General features: G+C 43.3%; 2 protein-coding genes across 3 annotated transcripts in view; both read left to right on the top strand.

Annotated features, from left to right (window-relative positions):
* LOC137291711 (replication termination factor 2-like) overlaps positions 1–20,232 on the top strand; it is a 559,227-nt gene that overhangs the window by 86,086 nt on the left and 452,909 nt on the right. The window lies entirely within an intron of this gene.
* Positions 1–20,232, top strand: part of LOC137291707 (serine/threonine-protein kinase PLK1-like) — a 49,170-nt gene that overhangs the window by 719 nt on the left and 28,219 nt on the right. For both annotated transcript variants that reach the window (XM_067823159.1, XM_067823160.1), the window contains exons 2-3: positions 537–902; positions 19,123–19,230. In XM_067823159.1, coding sequence (XP_067679260.1) covers positions 708–902; positions 19,123–19,230 — 303 coding nt within the window. In that variant the 5' untranslated portion in view covers positions 537–707. The remainder of the gene's footprint in view (positions 1–536; positions 903–19,122; positions 19,231–20,232) is intronic.

Genomic DNA, 20,232 nt, shown 5'->3' with positions numbered 1-20,232 from the left:
TACTATTGGAGTAATATTTCACAAACATTTTCACTAAAGTTTTGAAGTTTTCGGATGAGTTTTCACTGTTTTATGTTGATTATATGGATGCGTGGTTTACATGCTAGCTAGCATGCGAGCTACTGCACAGTTACCGTGAATATCAGGGTTAGTTTGATAAGACTTGATAAATTCGGAACCGACAGTGGTGGGGCATCTGATAGCCCGCTACCGTGTCAGTGGCTCAAACCTCGGGTTCACCAAAGAGGACCTCTGTATTTCGGGCCTTAAGGCAACTGTCTTGTGTGAGGGAACCGCCTTAGTGTGATTTGTATTCGTTGATGGACTTGTGGCTGGTGCCAGACAGAAAGCCAGCACAACTTTCTTTGTCGAGGACACGCCCCTTTTACATAGGCTACAGGCAAGATATAAGTAGGTTATGTTTATAATAGTAAAAATAGATATATGTATTAAAATTCCAAATCAGCGTAAACCTTACTTGTACATGTAGTTCATATGTGTTCAAAATTTTCTAAGAGTGTTGTTATTTATTACAGACTCGGAGCGTGGTTTTCCTATTGTACGCTGAGGATCTAGTACGGCTATTGATCGGCTGAGTATCTCGCCTACAGTGGAGTATAACATCTAGCGGAGTCTAGCGTGCTATGCAGAGAGGGTGCGTGTGCTAGTTCGCCCCTTTGTGCCCCACCCATCATTGCACAGCTTAGATGTCTGTTGATGTGCTACCAGTGCGTGTGGTACCTGCTCCCCCAATGAAGGAACTACGACCCAGAAACACAAGGCCCGAGGGGGGTCGGGGACATTCTGAGGGGAATGATCTGAATCATCATTTTGATTCCAGCTGTATCATATACGACTCCATCACTGACACGACATATCTTCGTGGGAGGCTACTAGGAAAGGTAGGTGACAGTCGGCATTTTTACCTGTAATTTTCAGGAAAAGGGATACATGTTTGTAGGTCTAGAGGTGTGACGTGATGACGCCACCACAGTGTTGCTACAGTTGGATCGTGGTGGTACTGGTTGTTTTCCGGAATGTGACACGTGAGTGAGATGGGCGAGTGGCTGGATGATGTAATTTGTATCCACAGTTGGTAGAGTAATGTGTATTTAGCATCCAGGTAGACAACACCTGTGTCGACCTACCTGTACAGGTAGAATTGCACACAGGTGACGGTATACGTCCTGGTAGCGTTCAAGACACATTCTATAGTGTCAGTGTGTTGACACCCACCGATCAACCCCAGCCGCGACGACACAGGCCATGTAGACATCATGTACATCCGGTAGACTGGTTTACCTGTATTTACCAACGCGCGATAAGAGGACTCGCCTGGCTATTCCTATATACTGGAGCGCCTATTGTACACAGGAGAAAGACATTGAATATGTTTCCCTGTAAACAAAACTCTGGAGAATTTTTGAATATCCAAAGAAAAAAATGGAATTCTAGACATTTGTTGATTGTTTTATGTCAAAATGAGACGTGGGATTAAATATAGAGGTACACATTAAAATGTCAATATGTATACACACTTCGGAATGATATAATATGTGCGTTATCAGCTTGATCGTCAGCAGGGCATACGACATGTACGTAGGTGTTACCACCGAATGAACTAGTCATACCGGTTGATCATAATGGTTAGTGTGTAGTGTTTACAAACACACCTGCACAACTGCTCGTTAGTACATACCTCACCTGTACAGGTAATCTGAGTCATCCCCGGTAGAAATCAATAATCTGTCTTCTGTTTGTTGTATGTGTGTGTACGACCAAACCTGTACTTGTGATATGTCAGGGTGCTTGATGTTTGAGGACAAGTAGCTTGTATTTCATGCTTGAACTAAGGAGGATCGTGTGTACTCCATCACTGGAGATGCCAGCTACAAGCAGTGCAGATATCCCAACTTGAACCATACCATGCTAATTGAAGTGTACGAAAAACGTCCCCTGGTAACCCAAGCCTCAAAATTATAAAAATCACCACCCCTGGCTTGAAGTATAAAAAGACATGTATGCGAGAATGGGGTTAGGTTGCTCTGACCCAGGCAGTCTTTGACGCTGGGCTTACTAGAGGAAACATTTTGAAAATGTTCGTGATCAAAGTGTTATATTTCGCTGTCATGTTTTAAAGGTTAGCCTTCGTTAATGTATTACGTGTGTAATTTTATTTCGAAATCCCCCTGGCTCGGTTCCAGCAGCCAAGGAGTGACAAGGTATGTTCTTCCTTCTTTGACATCAGCCGACAAAATATTTACAAATGACTTTCTCGAAGCGACCTTATTCAATACCCCCGTCCATCTGACGATATCCCCTTCTATCAATACAAGCTCTTAACTGTGTATTCACACCTGTAAGGAGCCCTGCCCTACGAGGCCGGGCCAACTATGTGGAGAAGACCCATGTATGTTTGCCCCGTCCCTCAAAGTGTTTGCCCCCTCCTATCTGTGCACACAGCCTTGTTTGAGCGTAGGTGTGCCCCCAAATACCCCAACAAGGCCCCTCTGTACAGCAAGCAGCGTTATGCACGCGGTGCATACTCTATATACCTGCAGTTCGTATCTGTGGCCCCTAATATGCCATAGCTTCCTGTCTCTTAATGGTATAAGTCTGCGTCACGAGATCGGGCTATAGCTTAAAGAGGGGGGGGGGGGGGGGGGTTGTTATGGTTGAGATATTGGTCATAATGGTCCTGCTGTGCCCTCCTGCTGCTGTCACTGTGTACCGCTCCCATGTCACAGGCCCACCGAGCCGCGTTCAGCCATTAGTCCTCAGAACAGGCTAATTGTGAACTGGTGATTAATTATCGAAATGTGCTAACTGGGAGTTGCCCTAACTGAAATAGTGCCGTTGTAATTAATCATTACTTTAATTAGAAACAGCAATTAGTCTGCCATGTGGTACAAGTGACAGTATTTTTCTCCACCCGGGAACAAGGATCAGTGTCAGCACGTTGTGTGTGTGACGCACTGGCAGGTCGGTGCCACGTAAATACAGAGGATTGCTGATCCAGTTACAAATGTACATCATTGTAAATGACATGTTGTTGATTTCCCGGGTTTTTATGCTGAACCTTGCTTATTAAGTAGTCTTCATACCCTGAATGTTCAACCAGCTCCCATTAGATACGTGGAAAAATCTGTGACGGCGTTGTTTCACAACGTGTCTGCTGAGCTAGAAATACACGCAGTTAATATGATAGACAAAAATGAGAATTGACGTGTATATGTGTTGAGGGCACGGCGATAGTGTTACCCGCTGTGGTTGAATAAACCCATCTGTAGGTGTGGCATGACGATAGCGACGTTTCCTGCTTGAATCATCCGTCATCTCAACCTTCTGCTGTGTTTTATGCCATCGTCTCCGAGCGCCACCTCTTCCCAAACACATGGGATGATGTTCCATCTTCACACCTCTTTGTCTATGGCATCGGAACCAAGTACAGACTATATGGATGATGGCGCAAAGTTTCCCCTGGTGGTGAAACATGAACCTGACGCCATTACCTACATCTGTGATCAGATCGCCGGACCACATCAGTTCAAATCTAACGTTTGCGATAATAGTCTTCAATTATGTGCAAGCATTTCTCTTTAAAACACTTCCCTGAATATGAAAGCCCAACCTGGTACATATATATGGTGCGACCTATCATGAGAAGCAGTAGTAAGGGAATGTTTTTGGAATGGTCTTTTCGCGATCGGAATCTGAGAAATGTCGCAGTTCATACCCCAGTGCTGCGCCGACATTCTTGTAATGGCGGCTCGAGATGTATGATGGAAATGTCGAGATAAGTTTTCTCACACAGAAACCAATTATGTTCATGTAGATTCTATCAGCCGTAGATGTTGATTGCTTTTTCGCAAACAAGGATATTATTTATTTTCGATGTTATCATAAATGATTATATGCAGGAAACCTTCAGAACCTGACAAGACATTGTCAGTAGAGTTGTGATAGACTTGGGCTGCATCTGCAATATTTCAATGCTATTTTAAGTACTATCCCAAGTATTTTAGCGTCGGGGACAGAACAGAGACACCAGAAGATCAACTCTTGTCGAGGTCATGTCTCGTATCTACCGACATCTGCTGCCAATCCTCAGCCGTATCTCATATTGGGAGACAGCATCTGTGTAGCTTGTCCTATAAATCCCGGGGAATATATCCCATATCACACAAGTTAGATAGCGGGTTGGCTGCCTGCTGTAACAACACTGTCATGAGCATGTCTCCATGAGCAGTAGTAAATATGCCAACGTGATGTGTGCTCAAACATTCAGCTATAACATGAAGTATGCTGAATTGAATGACTTAGAAGATGACTGATAGACATGGGTTACACATGTGCAATACGTTATAACTTACCATGGACTGTGTCACCGACTAGAATTAGTGTATAATGTCACTGATGTATTTACCGATATATTAACATGATGTCTAAATAATGATGATATTGTTTAGTACTGCATGTTGATGGTAACTTCACCCAGAGACATGTTGCGATCTCCTTCAACAGCCATGAGAACGCTGCTTGTGCAAATAGTGTATGTAGCTAGCTGTTGACAACATGTATCGGTTTACCCGTCTTCTCGACAGCTGGATGTTGACTTAAATAAACCACTCCCGCCGTATTTATTTTCCTTATTATCCTGGCTGTCAGCTGAACTGTACGTTTTGTGTAGAGATGAGGAATAACCATTACTTCTTTCCTGCCCCGGTCACTGCGATTGGCTTGTTTCGTCTGACCGTGGCGAAACAGTTATTGTCTTCGCACCCTGTCACGTGAACATAAACCATGAGATTTCCTCAACACCAGAATAAGGATGTTATCACATGATACAACCTTCCTTGAGACTGTCAATGCATTAATAAGTACAATATATCACGCTAGACTTTGTAAACAATACTACTCAGCTTTTGAAAAGCTTAGTCTAGATATTTATCTGTTCAACGCCGTTGTGATGACTGTTAATTTGTATGTTGGTCACTGAGCTTCTACCAGAGCACTGTTTGGTATATGTATATGCAACGGTCATGTGTGAAATGTTTCCTTGTTCGCTGTGGTTACCAGGCAGCCATGTGGCAGGCCACACACCGGAAGTCCTGTGTCGATCTCGCGTGACCTAAGCAGCCCCATAACATAAACATGGCGAGAGGTCTCATATCTCGTCCCTATGCTGACTAAGTCTTTCAGTTTCAGTCGTAAGTGCAGTACTCCCGGCGTGTTATCAGAATTACCACGTGATATAGAATGGAGTAAACATTTAACTGTCAATCAAAGAACGCTCTTGTTGGTGGCAAAGGCCGTTTCCGGTCTTTGGTTGTGCGTTTGTGTTGATTACATTCGGTATTGAACTGTTAACAGCGAAACGGAGCGAGTAAATATTGTCACAGTTGAATTTGAGACCTTAATGGTGTAACAGGGAGGTGTATTCAGGCATAGGCGTCGCGAGGGCAGCAACATATGTAGGGCGAGAGGATAACGTTATCACCAGTGTCAACAAATCCTTCCCGACGCGACGACCAGCAAAACCTGTATTATCCTGAGACAATGACCTTCGAATTATGTGTAACTTTTAGTTTAATACCTTGTCTAATATTTGGACAATAGTGACCGAACGAACAAGCTAATTTTGAATGATCGAATTCTCTTTCCAATATATACAACATAACCTCTTTGAGAGAACCATTTGGGTAAGAGGATCTCAGTGGCACAAGGCCAACTGCATACACATTGTGGAGCCCATTCTCGTCTTCCAACACAACACGGATGGATAGTTGATGAAACACATTGTTAGATAGTATTCACTAACCTCCAACAGCATAATGAGTTGTTAGAGTGACATACCTGGAGGTTTAATCTTATTTCTTTCAATACTGACCAAGGAATCAAACGACGTTTGCCTATAGCCGACACTGACGTCTGCCATGGCGAGGACTCTGTACTTATTAGTACATCTTAAGTACCATATATGTACTAAAAAACCAGACAAAGTTGCGACATAAGAAAGCAAATCAATTTTCTTAATCCTTACCATCATAACGCAGCGAAAGGGGCGAAAATGGACACCGCATGACTGAGTATATCTTATATGCCATGAACATATCCGTTGTCTTGCCTCTTACAATCTCACACTAGGTCTCTGTAGAAAACGCCTTTACAAATTATGCTCTTCTCGATTATCTGATGTATTGTGTTTCTCTTAACTTTAATACTATCGCTGGACCCATAAGACCATGGCTTGATTTCAGAGCGAGTGGGTGAGTTTAGTTTTACACCACACTCGACAATAATACAACAACATGACGGACTGTAAATAATCCAGTCTGGACAAGACAATCCAGTGATCGACGGTTTTAACATCCTGTTTCTCACTGAACACAGATTCACCACCACCCCCACCCCCCACACACACACTTATCAGAGTGATTCCACTGGACAACGACAATTAACGTCGTGGCCTTGATATCAGTGTCTTGTGGTCTTGTCTCGAGAGTCGTGGATATTTATGAAAATATTATGAAGATATAATAGGGTGTGAGTTTAGTTTTACGCCGCACTCAGCAACATTACAACAATATGGCGGCGGTATGTGAATAATCGAGTCTCGAGCAGGCAACCCTGTGGTCAAGATCATGAGCATCCATCTACGCGACTGGTATACGATGACTGTCATCGAACCTGACCACCTGATCCCGCCTTAACCTGACAAACATGGAAAACAATTTACACGGATCTTCACGGTTTGTAGATGTAATAGCCTGGGCGTCGCCACCATTGATGCTTCGGAACAGCTTCAAAGCTAAACACCTTCAGACGGAAGGAAAGTTTTGTAATGGCCATCGTTTTGGCGAAGCGGCGTGTTATGTAGAAGGGGAGGTCGGTACCCGGTCGCCCTGTGTATACCCTGGTCCAGGTCTAACATTGGTCTTGTGTGGAATCCCCATGTCGGTTTGTTTTACCTTACTTTGTTTGTTGTTAACTGGATGTGACTCGCTCTGTTTAAGTGCGAGAGACGACCTGTCCGTTGTCAGCCAAGGCTTGCATAAGAGGTTCAACTACGTTACTTTCCCCATTACAGACCCCTGAACTTGTCACATTGCTTTCTAATCCGCCCAGTAAGTTGTGTCGGCTTTAGCAAGATTTGCCTGTACTCGCCCGTAATGTCAGTGTTTTCTGTCTATTTGAATACAGTTCGGGTTGTGTGCCATTCAAAGTGATTTCAGTTTAATACCACGAGGGATCTTCCGGCAGTCAGACTTATCCTTTGAAGTACCTTTCTCTGATGTTGTATTCCCATTTGAACGGACCAGCTGTGCCTTATTCAGTGAAGTAACTCTGCCCTACATGAATACTGTTGCTTCATTTATTGATATACAAAAGCTACGCTTAAACGCTGAACGCGGCGTTATACAACAAACTCAAAATCAGCCCAAGTTATTTATTTCCGTTGCTCGGTTTTCAATATTTCAGAAGATGTCATTATGTTTGATCCATGTGTCTCGCTGATCAGTTTGGCTTGTAACACAGACCCCAAAACGACATGGAGTGCATCCGTATGTATGATCTGACACGACTTGGACCCCTCCAGAAGTCACCTGGTGTTTGTGACGTAACTAACAACATGTATTCCTGCTACTCTAATCCCACAGATCAATCGAACGACCTTATTGTTTAAGGTTTGGCCTTTACAGTCTTTGGACTGGATTAGCAGTGAGATATTTGTGTCTGACGTACTGCCAGAGGCAGATTATGTCTGTGTAAGCCGAGAGTTCCTCGTGTCCGCACGGCACAGATGTACGTGCTTTCAAAGGTTGAGGTGAACAGACATGGCACCTGCAGTAAGAACTGTGTGATTTGTTGACCTTAAATCTGCAGATTTATTACAGCTAATTTTTACAGCTTTGAATTACGCTGTTGTATATTAAAGTGACAGTCGTGTCAATATTTTCATTATTTACATGACGGCTCATAGAAGGCGGATTTATCGTGTGTACTGAGAACTGTTATCGCAAACTAAAAGTCACCTCTAGCTCTAGTTCGCTGTAAGCATTTCAACTAATGTATGTAGCAAATGACGGGACAAACTTGTCGTTAACAGTTGTATCTGAAACATTTCTCTTGAGTCTACTTTGAAATATCATGGCACTACATTAAAAATGTCATATCTGCATATCCATCCGTGTTTTACAAACGAACATGGAGTTATCAGTAGGCGTCAGTACGTAGCCACCATTACTTGGACCTATCGCTGTTTCCCCCTATTTAGACACGCCATGATGTAAGCTGCGATCATTTCCACGTCATTTGCCTCTGAGCACACTTTCTCATCAAAAGGGACCGGGGGGATGCTGGGGTGGGCCTGCCAAGTCTTAGCACGTCGGTTCGGAGTGTGACAGGTACCCCCGCCACGGCGCAAACAGCGTCAAGACACAGGGACTGTGCCGGGTACAGCTGGCTAGGTTGTTATGCAATACAGGTATGACAGTGAGGATCAGAGAGACTGGGAAACACATGCTTCACGCGCTAATCTCGACCCGGTTGTCAGAGGACGTTTGAAGCGGAGGAGGAAAGGCAGGTTGCTGTGACATTTCAATTAATTCCAGTTGCTTACACAACAGACGACAAAGCAGGGACGACAAGTTATGTACTGAGTTCAGTGTGATTGGCTTACTAATTGACATGGAGCGCAGGCTCGCCTTGCCCACCGCCATGTTTACCTCCTTGCGAAACTTGTATGCTGTAGGATAAGGTGATGTCGTAAAGGAACTTGAAACCTTACGATCTTCTGAAGTCGGTGACAGAGATGTTCTTCCCAATAAAGCACTAGGTCAGTTTTATCAATACTTAGATAGATTGATAGGTAGATATTAATATATGACATTTTCATTGAAATTTCACCTGTTTGTGAAAATATACTCTCCGTATAAGGAAATCACATGTACATATATGTGCATTCTCCGAAGGACGGTTTTAATAAAGTTCATTGACCCTTCAACTATTCCTTATCTGAAGACTTCTTATAAAATTGAAAAGTCTTAACAGTGGACTGGTGTTCAATATATCAAAGATTTCAAAGATCAGTGGAATTATACAATGGAGTCATGGCATTGTTTCTAAGACAAAGGAATCTTTAAGCTACCCGTGTTGTCGTGTTCTCAAACTCACGGCTTTGGTGGGCTATCACTGAACTGTTAAATGATCATCCCCAAATACGTTAACCCGGAGAAGATCAACATACATCCGGGCCACCATCACAACAAACGATAGTACAGACACGTATCATCCCTTGCAAAAGTCCAGTAAAGGTCAAGTGATGCAAGTGTTATTGTTGTATTTCACAGCATATACCTTAAGTATTCAGAAAGGACATTAAGGTGTATACTCTGGTTGTGTTTACGGTGTTTTCGTGTCATTCTACAGATACGATTTGAGAGAGGTAATGACAGCGTCATGTGAATGCCCAGGCTAGTTACGAAGCCATCGCACTCTCCTGGCGTCTAAACCGGTATCTACCTGTACAGGTGACGATTGTTGTTATCGATTTGTGGTCTGAATCTGACTTGTCTGGTTACTGCACGACGGGTGTTTAACACCGGGTGTCATCCTTCATGGAGGGAGTGGAGGTTGTCTGAGCCATTATTCCAGCGATATAACAACAGTGACCATCTGGATGCTACATAGAGTTACTGTAAGACAATCCTTATTGATTGCTGTATTGATTTACCAGTACCCTCTGATCAGAATCTTGGCATCGTGGTGTTGGGCGGTGACACAACGGTGTATTCTTGGATTGTCTTCACGTGATCGGTAAAGCACTGGACCCGCAATGCTACTTGACCCCGAGATCTACCTTCCATGTCCGTTGCATAATCGCCCCACCATCGCCTGGTATACTAAGTCAATCCTGTTTCGTTTTATAGTAGTATGACCTCCCGGCGACTTCATTAATACTGCTGCGGTCACCACTGGCAATTTATGACGGGCCTATAATTGCCCATTTTGCTTTAACTAGTCTGCTTATAGTGATCATGGAGGACGGATCTGCTTTCTTATTGAAAGTCCTGTCATACAACTGGCTGCAGAATAGACAACTTCTGGCTGTCTTTGGAATTGATTGCCAGTGTTGACGTTCATCAATGGCCTTGTATTGCTGCAGTCCCTATCATCTCTCCAACTTAAGATGAAGATATGAGGCCAGTTTTATGCACGTAATGTGATGGTATCACCTCCGTGACTTAAATACTACACAGGATATTTTGTGGGGTTTTTTGTAGAATGAAACACTGTCCTTCTTTGTGCATCCCATTAATATAAAAATAACACCACAATTTGCACTAATAATAGACTTCGTGGCACGTAATTGCCCCAGCCCCCCAAACCCAACCCCCGACGAACATAGTCCATGGTCGGAGCCAGCGGGTGGCGGTAGGTCAGTGAGCGAGTTAAGCTTGAGCACGTGGTACCAAACGGGTAACTGGGTGGGCCATCAAAGTGTTGTAGGATGGTCTGGTTTGTCATTACCACATTGTTGACCATCAGTACTGACGGCTTCGTGGCAGTCGGCCACTGGGAGCTCATTTCCGGACTTGAACCATCTCGTCAGGTGCTTATTAAAACGTCAGATGTTTTGAACCAGGCCTCTCTAATCTATCGGACAGACGGTTTAAATGACATATGCATGATAATGCCAATCACACCCCCAGTCTGACAAATGTTCCACCCTAATTAACCAACAACAGTCTGTTGTAAGTTTGTGTTATGTCCTATTGGTATTTTTCTCCGAAGTTTCATCCTGCCAACGGAACTATGTAAGGAATCTTTTGGTTTGAACATCAAACATATTTTCCTCCTGAGGAGACAAATCTGAAATTTTCATATTTTCGTTTGGGAAATCTAAATCTCCTGTTCAGTCCCAACATTTTAGATGTTTTCCCCCTTAAAGTCCATGAAACAGTTTACCCCGCCGTATTTGACACGTTCTTGTACACACAACCCCTGTGAACTGTGTGTTAACACTGAAACCAAATCGATACTTTGCAACATCATCCACGCCCCTGCAAACGCTGGTGTTACATGTGAGGGGGACCCCGGCGTATCTGGTTGTCATCTTTCCAAGATGATGATGATCCCTGATGACAGTTCATGGCCGATTTGGTAGGAACGCTGCAAAAGAAAAATTGTGATGGCGACTTCTCGTATCTGAAAAGGCCTTCTACGTGATGTTTGCGTGTCTGGCCCGCCTTGACGGTTTTATCCGTGTATCTGTACGTCTGTTTAAGGGTCTATATAGAGGATGTAAGTTGTGCCGTAACCCTTATCAGACTTCACCTCCTGTAATAGCCAGAAATAACCAAGACGGATAAATATTACTGTATTCTCAGTCGGCGAAACATCGCAAAAAAAACATGGGTGATCGTACCAGGCACGTCACAGACAGTAAGGACAAATAAATAATGAAAACATATATTTTGGTCCCGCGTGTTTAATATTAGCTTCTGAACCGCGAGCTTATGGGTAGGACAAGACACTTAAATTATTATTTTTTCTTGTGTCTTCGTGTTCTCCTGGAACACGCAAGCAGGTGAGCTGTGGGTTTTATCTATACGTAAACATTCAGACATGTTCAGACTGTGCAGCGTTCAACAACCAGTATCACAAGAAACACTGTGTCAACTCATCAAGAGAACGCGAAGGTTCACTTCTATTATTAATACCCTCAGAACAAAATTATTAAATGTCTGGCGTTTATTGCAATTCAATAATTAATTGTCTGGTTCAAGCAATGAACACGATATCCCTTGTATGTGTCATGGAGGCCGGGCAGAGGCCCGTCCTGCACAGTATATGAAACAGAATGTCAGGGTTAGTGTTGTGACATTTTACCTGTCGCTGTGTAATGGTTAGTTGTAAGCCAAACCCGCCCGCCCCTTATCGCTTGGTACTTTCCACTTTAAAGACGTTTTTCACGCAAAGCTGAGTGGCCTGTGTAGTTTTGGAGGTTTCCTTTCATTTTTCCGGTAATGTACCCTGCCTATGCTTTTGTTCCAGCCGTAATTCTGGCTGTGATAATTTCCCCAAGTACGCGAAACGTGACTGAAGCCGACATTTATACAGCTGGTTCCCGTCTTTGTCTACAGAGTAGACCTGTTAGTAGTTGTTAGGAAATTATGAGGTCCCTGTTAGGAGTTGTTGTCAGGAAATTATTACTTTGATAATCGCGGCCTTCGGCAAAGCGTCTGGTTCTCCTGGTGGTATATTTATCTGATAACGATCAGTGGGATCACCTGTGCCAGTACTGCGCCTTCTTGGTCCTCTGTCAGTTCACGATCAATGGCCTGTAGCATGTGGTATTGTCTATGTATTCTTGAACCGTCATTTCATAGAGACGACACCCTACGACGTCTCCTTTGCCGCATTGATACATACTTGAAGTGTTGCACAAGAGGTTTTGCCGACGAAAAAGTTCCCTGTCTGAAAACGTGTTGCACAACGGCCTTGATTCAAGCGTTGTCGTACGGGGTCAGAGGTCATGGCGCAGTGTCTGACTCTGAAGACGCGCTGTGTTTTCAGTCAGGGCTACATACAGCTGTGAACCAACGCGCTCGTGTCTCCTACCCTGATAACTACAACCTTCTCCAATGTAAAATTTAGTCTGGAGGTGTATGTAATAGTTACTGGCGACATATAAGAAGAGAATTCATTTTCACGTCTCTCGATTCTAATGATAGTTTGTCCCGGGAGCTGGTCAGGATGTCTCCTATTAGTTTTTTAAACTTCATCTCAGACTTTGTTTTATTCCTGAAGTCCCATGGCGCCAGTGAAGCAATTGTACTGTACAGTTGGATAGCCTCATAGATGTTTTGGCAAATAAAGGAAGTTAAAAGGGGATCTGTCTATTCATGTACCGTGACCTACATGGGCATGTCCGAGGTCCTACAGGTAGTGTGAGTTCACGAACAGACGACACTGGAATCCATGTTGTATCTGACAAATGAAAACATGACCAGGCAGCACATGGGTACTGTTACCTGTGCGGTGGTTATTTCGATTAGACAAACCAGCACCGAATGCCGCAGACGGGAGTGGATTTTTGAAAAAGTGAAGCGTTTGCGAGAGATATGCAAAACCTGTCTCTACATACAGGAAGGAACTGGATCTTTTCCAAAGTTTTTGTCTTTTTTGTACTTACTGTATGTCTGCGACATATGGTATGGGATTATGTGTGCCCAGGAGTACAAGGGGAGACAGTGAGACCACAAATATTGTAGGTGTTAGCGGTAGACATGCACTGAAAAACTTCTGACAGGGTCGTCGTATGGGCGGGTCACAGTCTCAGTACACCGTTGGCTCTGCCAAGAGTATTATCTTCGTTGATTATTGCAGAATGAACTGTACTGAGTCGGTCGACACCTATATGAACTATGTATGTGAGCTGAGGTTGATCACAGCTGTACATATTCACCTTGTCTACCAATGCTTAAGATACGCACAGAGGTATTGTCAAAATATAAGTAAGTTACAGCACAAGTCTTCATTGCCATAGCCATCTATGGGGAAACATCGTTGGTCCGTCCCTGTATATATCGTCCGGAAAATGGTTTGAATCACTGATTGTTTCAAAGCGGCGTTAAACCATATTGGAACCCCATGACCAAATAGCACCTTATAAAAGCTGGGATGAATCCCTTAACACGATGTGTTCATAGAGAAATGTGGAGGTGTTTCGCGTTAACACTGTACGGTACCTATGAAATATTGCCCACGATTGCTGGATCTTTTATCCTCAGTCAGTCTTCCATGCTTAGTGTCAATGCTAATTAGGTCAGTGGGACAGTTTGACCTGTATATCTTTGTCGGTGGTGTGTAATTGGGACGCGATCGTTCTAAATTTGTCCCGTTTGGAGTCGCTTGACAGACTGAGTGTTGCCCTTGTTCGCACAGTGACATATTGTGTGTGGTGGAGGTATGCACCCTGTGTTTATTCCCCAGCGACCAGTCGAGGAAGAGGCTCTGATACACATGAATTCACCACACTATGGTTTAGGTATTGACATAACCATTATAAGAACAGCTAGGTCATATATGCTTTATTACAACCCTCTGGCACAATACTGATGACATACCGTGTCTAAATTATAGACTTTCACTGATAATGTTAATTTTAACGTTTAACCCAAACATCTCGAGGACTAGATGTGAAAAACATTCCTTTGAAATAAGACCACAGAACGAAACGAGTTTCATGACAGAGGGAAATAATTTTTGTTGAGTGTATCAGGGAATCCGGTGTTTTCATTGTGGCGCTTTTTTATGTCAAGAAATGTTTCCGGTTTATATCAAAGCATTTTCCGGTTACAATATAGCACTGACAGTTTCCTGGGAGACGTCCTGTACTGAGGCATGGGCATAAGCCTTGGACATCACAGACTAGGATCAGTCCTTTCTCGTGATAACACACGGCATTCACAAGAATGTTAGGCACAAATGCAAGCGCTCAACAAGTGATTAAATTTTCATAGTTCAGATCGTTTTTATCACAGTATTGAGCTATTGAATTTCCCCCATTGATCATGTGGTAAAGTCCCCAGCAGTCTCGTGGCATGATACTTTATCTGATAACGGATAACGACATCCGCAATGATTGGCAATTCTCATACGGCATGTAATATCAATTGTTAAACAATGGCAATGAGATGGTTTATCATGGCCGGCGCTATATATGTATTTGATAACACGACTGGTGGATAGGTTTACAGAATGTATAACATCATAAGGGACGTTTTTAACTGATATCGGTTAGGCATGTAAAGGTTATGGATATGGGTGAATATATTGCTGTGTCATATCCATCGTTGTTGACGATGTCATGGATGAATAAGTAGCTCATAAAGTGGAGTGGGTGCGAATATTATCACGCTTTGACTTCAGGACCGAGTACTCCGTTTGTATGTGAGAGAGTTAGCATAGAACAACACCTGTCTTACTGCATGCGCCAGTGTTCATATCCTCAGGTGTGGAGATACTGCCGCCCGAGGACGTCTGCCGTAACGGTGACAGCAACAATTGTACCTAAGGCGTTGTGGCCTCTTTTTAATTCTTTTATAACCATCTGCAACATTTGTAATGTGTAAAACATTTGAACAGACCAGTGGCAAATCACTGACTTGCTCAGTTTGTATCACAAGAAGAGTTAACGCGAGAAACAGTGAAAGAAATAATAGATGAATTTAGGAGAAAGCGACTGAGGTGTTTCATCCTCATATGCCATGGTTCTGTTTCCTGAACGATGCATGACATGAGAGGTAAAGATGAGTGGACATGGGAGGTCATGATCAGTTCTGGCTGTGTTCATCGTGTCTTGAGTGCGTCGTTGATGAAGACAGATTAGACAGGACCGGATCCGCGTGTGACTGACGGCGCCATTAATCAGGCGCTGCGACTTCACTGGACACCACGACGTCGTTGGCAGAAGCTGATGAGCTGATCTATTGTTAGGCTATGCTGTTTGGGTCAGTACGACCTGGAGGCGCTGTTCTTACCTGCCTGGGTCAACACTGCTGACAGGGCAACGTGGTATTTCCCTCTCCCTGACAACTGTTGTAGGCGGGATGACTAGCGTTACAGTGGTTGTAGCTGATACCCGTTGTACTTGTAGGCAAGATGGCTTTCGTCGTAGTAGTTTTAAAGAGATTCAAGCAAACAACCCTTTCGTTAGCATGATGGCTTGCGGTATATTTTTATCACTCCGTTCTCGATTAAATGAACAAAATTATAATTAAACATTGAAAGTCTTTTTATGCAGGGGAACATGAGCATATATCTTAACTTTGTTATAAACAAAATGTATTTGCATCAGACATGGAAAAAGGAATCGTAATTCTCATGTAAGTAGACAATTACAGAATAACATGTATCATATTGCTGCTTGCTTCTTAGACGTTCGAGTGGAGAACAGTCTGTTATTTTTATCACGGGGTAAAGAGAGCAAGTAAAAGCAGGTGCGGGTTGACGATAATGAATTTAGTGTAAGTCAGTTCATGCCGGAGAAACAAAAGCTGTTAAACTGCACTTCTTCAGTGCAAAAAAGAGGGCTTGGTTATGGTCGAGCTGCACATGGCGGGATGGTGCAGGGGTTCAGCTGGTGTGTGCTGCATAGGTCTCGTCACAAGGCTGCAGTGTCGCGTCAAGTCCCGGGGCAGCTCGGATCACTCTGGGTCGGTTTCACGGATATCGTGTAACGTCGTTTCCAACATGGCAGCTGAAGAGTTTCATCTCTGTGCTCGCTCATCAGAAGTCTGGTCCACGAAATTAAACGTCGTCATGGTTACAAGAAGGTTTTGGTTTTAGACAGAGAAATTCGCAGGCTATCACGCACTGTGTCACATTAGCAACCTTTCTTCCATGGACATACGTATTACACTTATAATGTACTACACGTTCTTCCGCTATGTAGGCATTCTAGAGACCTTTGTGGCTTAAAACATTATAACATCTACATTTTCGACTCAAAAGCTTCATACTGGAAGAAAGGGTACCAGAGGTACACTGCGCGAACAGGGGTATGGTGCTGACAAACCACAGTCGGGGTGAAACCTGGATCCGCTTGGTAGTGGCCCACCTGTTTCAGTTGTGCCATTTGATCACCACTTCCCCTAGTGTTTAGAGGAAAGAACCTGGACTATTGATTCATGCACTTGATCTCCATACAGCCGCTGCTCGGTATTTGGACATGGAGGAGGTCCATACATAAACATGGCTCTCACCCTTGTTCCCACAGGCCCCACAACCGGAAGCGCTATAACAGGGTGTTTATACCTGAGCGTCTGTAGAAGACGTGAAGCCTCTATTAGAGAATGTATACAAACAATTCCGCTGCATGACATTCATCAATATTCATATCTACGTATCTAACATGGAGTGACACAAGGGGCCATTTCGAAAGGTGCTGGACTAGATTGTCAAGTTTGTAACACGACTGTTTGTAATGGTACGGGCCGTTTAGCGTTTGAAGTAATAGATACGTTTTGATTAGAAAAGTGCTCCCATCGTGTTCTGCATACATAAACAGCAGCTGCCCTAGGAAGTCCAATATGGCCACCTCATGGTGTGGTTCGGCAGTCCAGTAAGAAAGTCAGTGTCCCTGTGACACTGGGGTTGTATGTATGGTGGGAACGACAGGATATAGGTCTTTATGTCGTGTAAGCCCGGAAGTGACCCACCCTCACAAACAAACAGACGGCAGCCATGTTGTCATGCGACCCATGGTCTTCTGAAGCCTTAGGCAGACGTTGTTGACTCACTACTATGATGAGTTACATGCATTTTGATGGGGAGGAGGATGGGGAGGGGTATTGATCTAACATATACTTGCAGCCTCAAGGAGAGTGGTCGGAGAAGATAACTATTTGGGGTATGATTCAGTTCATAATCTGATGGTTCTAATGTAGCAGTGGCTCGCTTCTGCGACGACGACATTAATACCTGTTAGTGTGATTCAAAGTTGTGATTATCTCTCTAATATGGGAAACCGTAACACCTTACGAGTGCATCCTCATGTGTAGGGGACGTGTGCAAACACTTGTGTACGGCCAGGGGTCAGAAAGAGGGCTTAACCGACACTTTGAGAGTTGTTCGGTCATCGTTAAGTACCTGTACCCTTGTCCGGCATGTCAGGTCAGGAGCGTTAATTTACATGCTGTACATACAACCACGGTGGTTACTGAGTCGACCTGCAACGGGTTCGTCTAGTTTCCCTGTTTGTCATTTTAGTCTGGTTTCTTCTTGAGAAAACGTTACAGACATTGTTATCAATAATACAAGTGACATTTTCCCGAATCCATCAGTCTTTTCCGTTCATCTGTAATTGTTAATAGTTTACATAATATTTTGGTGCTTAGGGGAAAAGGTCACATGACAAAATGTGGATAGATCCTGTTTAACACGGGCTTCTTGGGTAAATGTTTAGTGAGGACATACGTGGGGAAACAGGAAGATAAACGGAACCTATTGATGCCCCGTCACAACACTTACTGAGACATAGATTTCATCAGGGCCTTGGGCAGACGACAACAGCAGACGATAGGTTCGTGTGCAAACGACAATCGTTTTCTCCGATGGTGGGACTGATCGGTCACGTGTCATCACACAGTGTCACTCAAACACCACCCAATATATCTGAGATCTGTATCGATGCATGTATGAAGTTAAACTGGCCATATGATGTGTATTCGCGTGATTCAGAGGTTAACTTGGGGCCATAGCTGTCGACTCCATGGTAATGAGCCTGCAAACCTGAGTGTATTGTCACATGCCGAGTAAGCCTTACATACATGGTGTCTTTGTGAGAGTATTGCTGCCACACGTGTAAATAGCGAGCCGTCGGCACAGTTTGTCGTAGCATGTTATCAGAGTCTCTGTTGCGTTAACGCAGCTCACAAATATCAGTTTGTTTGAACAACACATACTTATGTCCAGAGAAACAGTCAACCTTCGTTGAATGATGTGTTCATAGTAGAAACTGTTTATAAATATCCCTTTAGTAATCTTTACGACCCAGCGTTTGTATTAAAATTAACATGTCCGTTCAACAATCAAAGTCTGTTGTCTTGTGCAAAACCAGTTTGTGCAGAAATACACGTGTGTGCGAGCGGGGAAAGATGAAATCACGTGTGCAGCTTGTTACCAACCGGAAACACATTTAAGAAACTTGATTCCAGCGAGCATGATGAAAGTTTGGATAGGAGGTTATCTGTGTGTTACACCTGCTGACTTTGCATGACACAGTGCTCCCCATGGTGGCTTTTGTGTTGATACGATTTTCTGAAATTAATTTCGACAATTACTCAAGAAATAAAAGATGTTAAGTCAAATTATCTTATGCAAATATTTCATGTTTTATACTGTATGTAAGATAACCAACCTGCATGTACACGGCAAGAAATCAATCGACTTATATAACACATTTATTCCGAAAATGTAAACCTAGAATTGCTCTACACATATTTACCGTGTTATTATAGTGAAATGGGTTTTATTTGCTCGTCATGGAAATAGTCGATTTTTAATCTGTTCTCATGACAACTGCTCATGGTTGTTTGTATTCTGTTTCAGGGAGGTTTCGCCCGTTGTTACGAGCTACTGGATCTAAACTCCAACAAAATATACGCTGGGAAAATAATCTCTAAAACCAGGATAGCGAAGCCTCACCAGCGTCAGAAGGTAAGAATGATGATAGATATGTTCAAATAACTGGAATGCGGCCCGTCAGTGTGAGCCATATCATTGGACACCTCCAAACTCGGCTTGCCATATGCGAGGATAACACGAACAAATAGTTCCTCAATGCTCTTTCTTTCGAAACTTCGATAACTGCTGATACTTTGTTTAAAATGCAAGGAACAATTTGACCGTGTGAAATTATCTTCTATATTACAGGTAGACAGGGCATTGCTGTCAATTATTATAGTAATTATGTGTCATGTGTCAGTCATGTTTGTGTGTTTTGAGGCACTATCCGATTCATGGATCATTTAGTATCTACGTGATACTTGAAAGGGTAGGCTTTTGTTCATATGCAACCTTGTGGGACTTTCACTGTTAGGTCACTTGACACTCTCCTTGAGATTTGTATGAAGCCATGTGGTAATGTGACACTCAGTAATACACACCAGGTGTGGTATAACATAGTGTGTCGTCCACCCCGTACATCACGTGTAATTCTCCCGTGTGACGAGACTTAATACCACGTGTGGTTGAGTCGACTGTGGACGTGCAGGCAGTACATTGCCTACGTGCTTGCACTGATAAGAAGAGACCAAGTTCAACATTCCAATAAATATTTCAGATCTTGGCCGCTATCAGATGTAGGTAGTTCTACCTGAGATGTTCTGTGTTTTTCCATGTAACAGTTCATATGCCAGTGTGTGTTAAGGCTGTGACCTCTTCAGTGAGAGTTTACAGTGTATAGAGCCTGTATGAACAGGATATATTGAAATACATATACAGATAAGCTAGGTATTGCATTACTGTATACAACATACCTGCTTTAACAAAAGAACCCAGTCGCCTGTACTTACACCATTGCTACACTCACTGGATTAGCTGATTCTATAGCATATACGGAGGTAATTCGAGGGTCAAGTTTTGTGTACATTAACTTTTGCCCTCTCTCACTAGTATATATGTATCACTGGTCTCGTAAACAAACAGTGAAAGGCCAGT

Source organism: Haliotis asinina, chromosome 7 (assembly GCF_037392515.1).
Source record: "Haliotis asinina isolate JCU_RB_2024 chromosome 7, JCU_Hal_asi_v2, whole genome shotgun sequence".
NCBI classification, from domain to species: Eukaryota; Metazoa; Mollusca; class Gastropoda; order Lepetellida; family Haliotidae; genus Haliotis; species Haliotis asinina.
The sequence above is the reverse complement of the archived record's forward strand: the minus strand, read 5'-3'. Positions and strand labels throughout refer to the sequence as shown.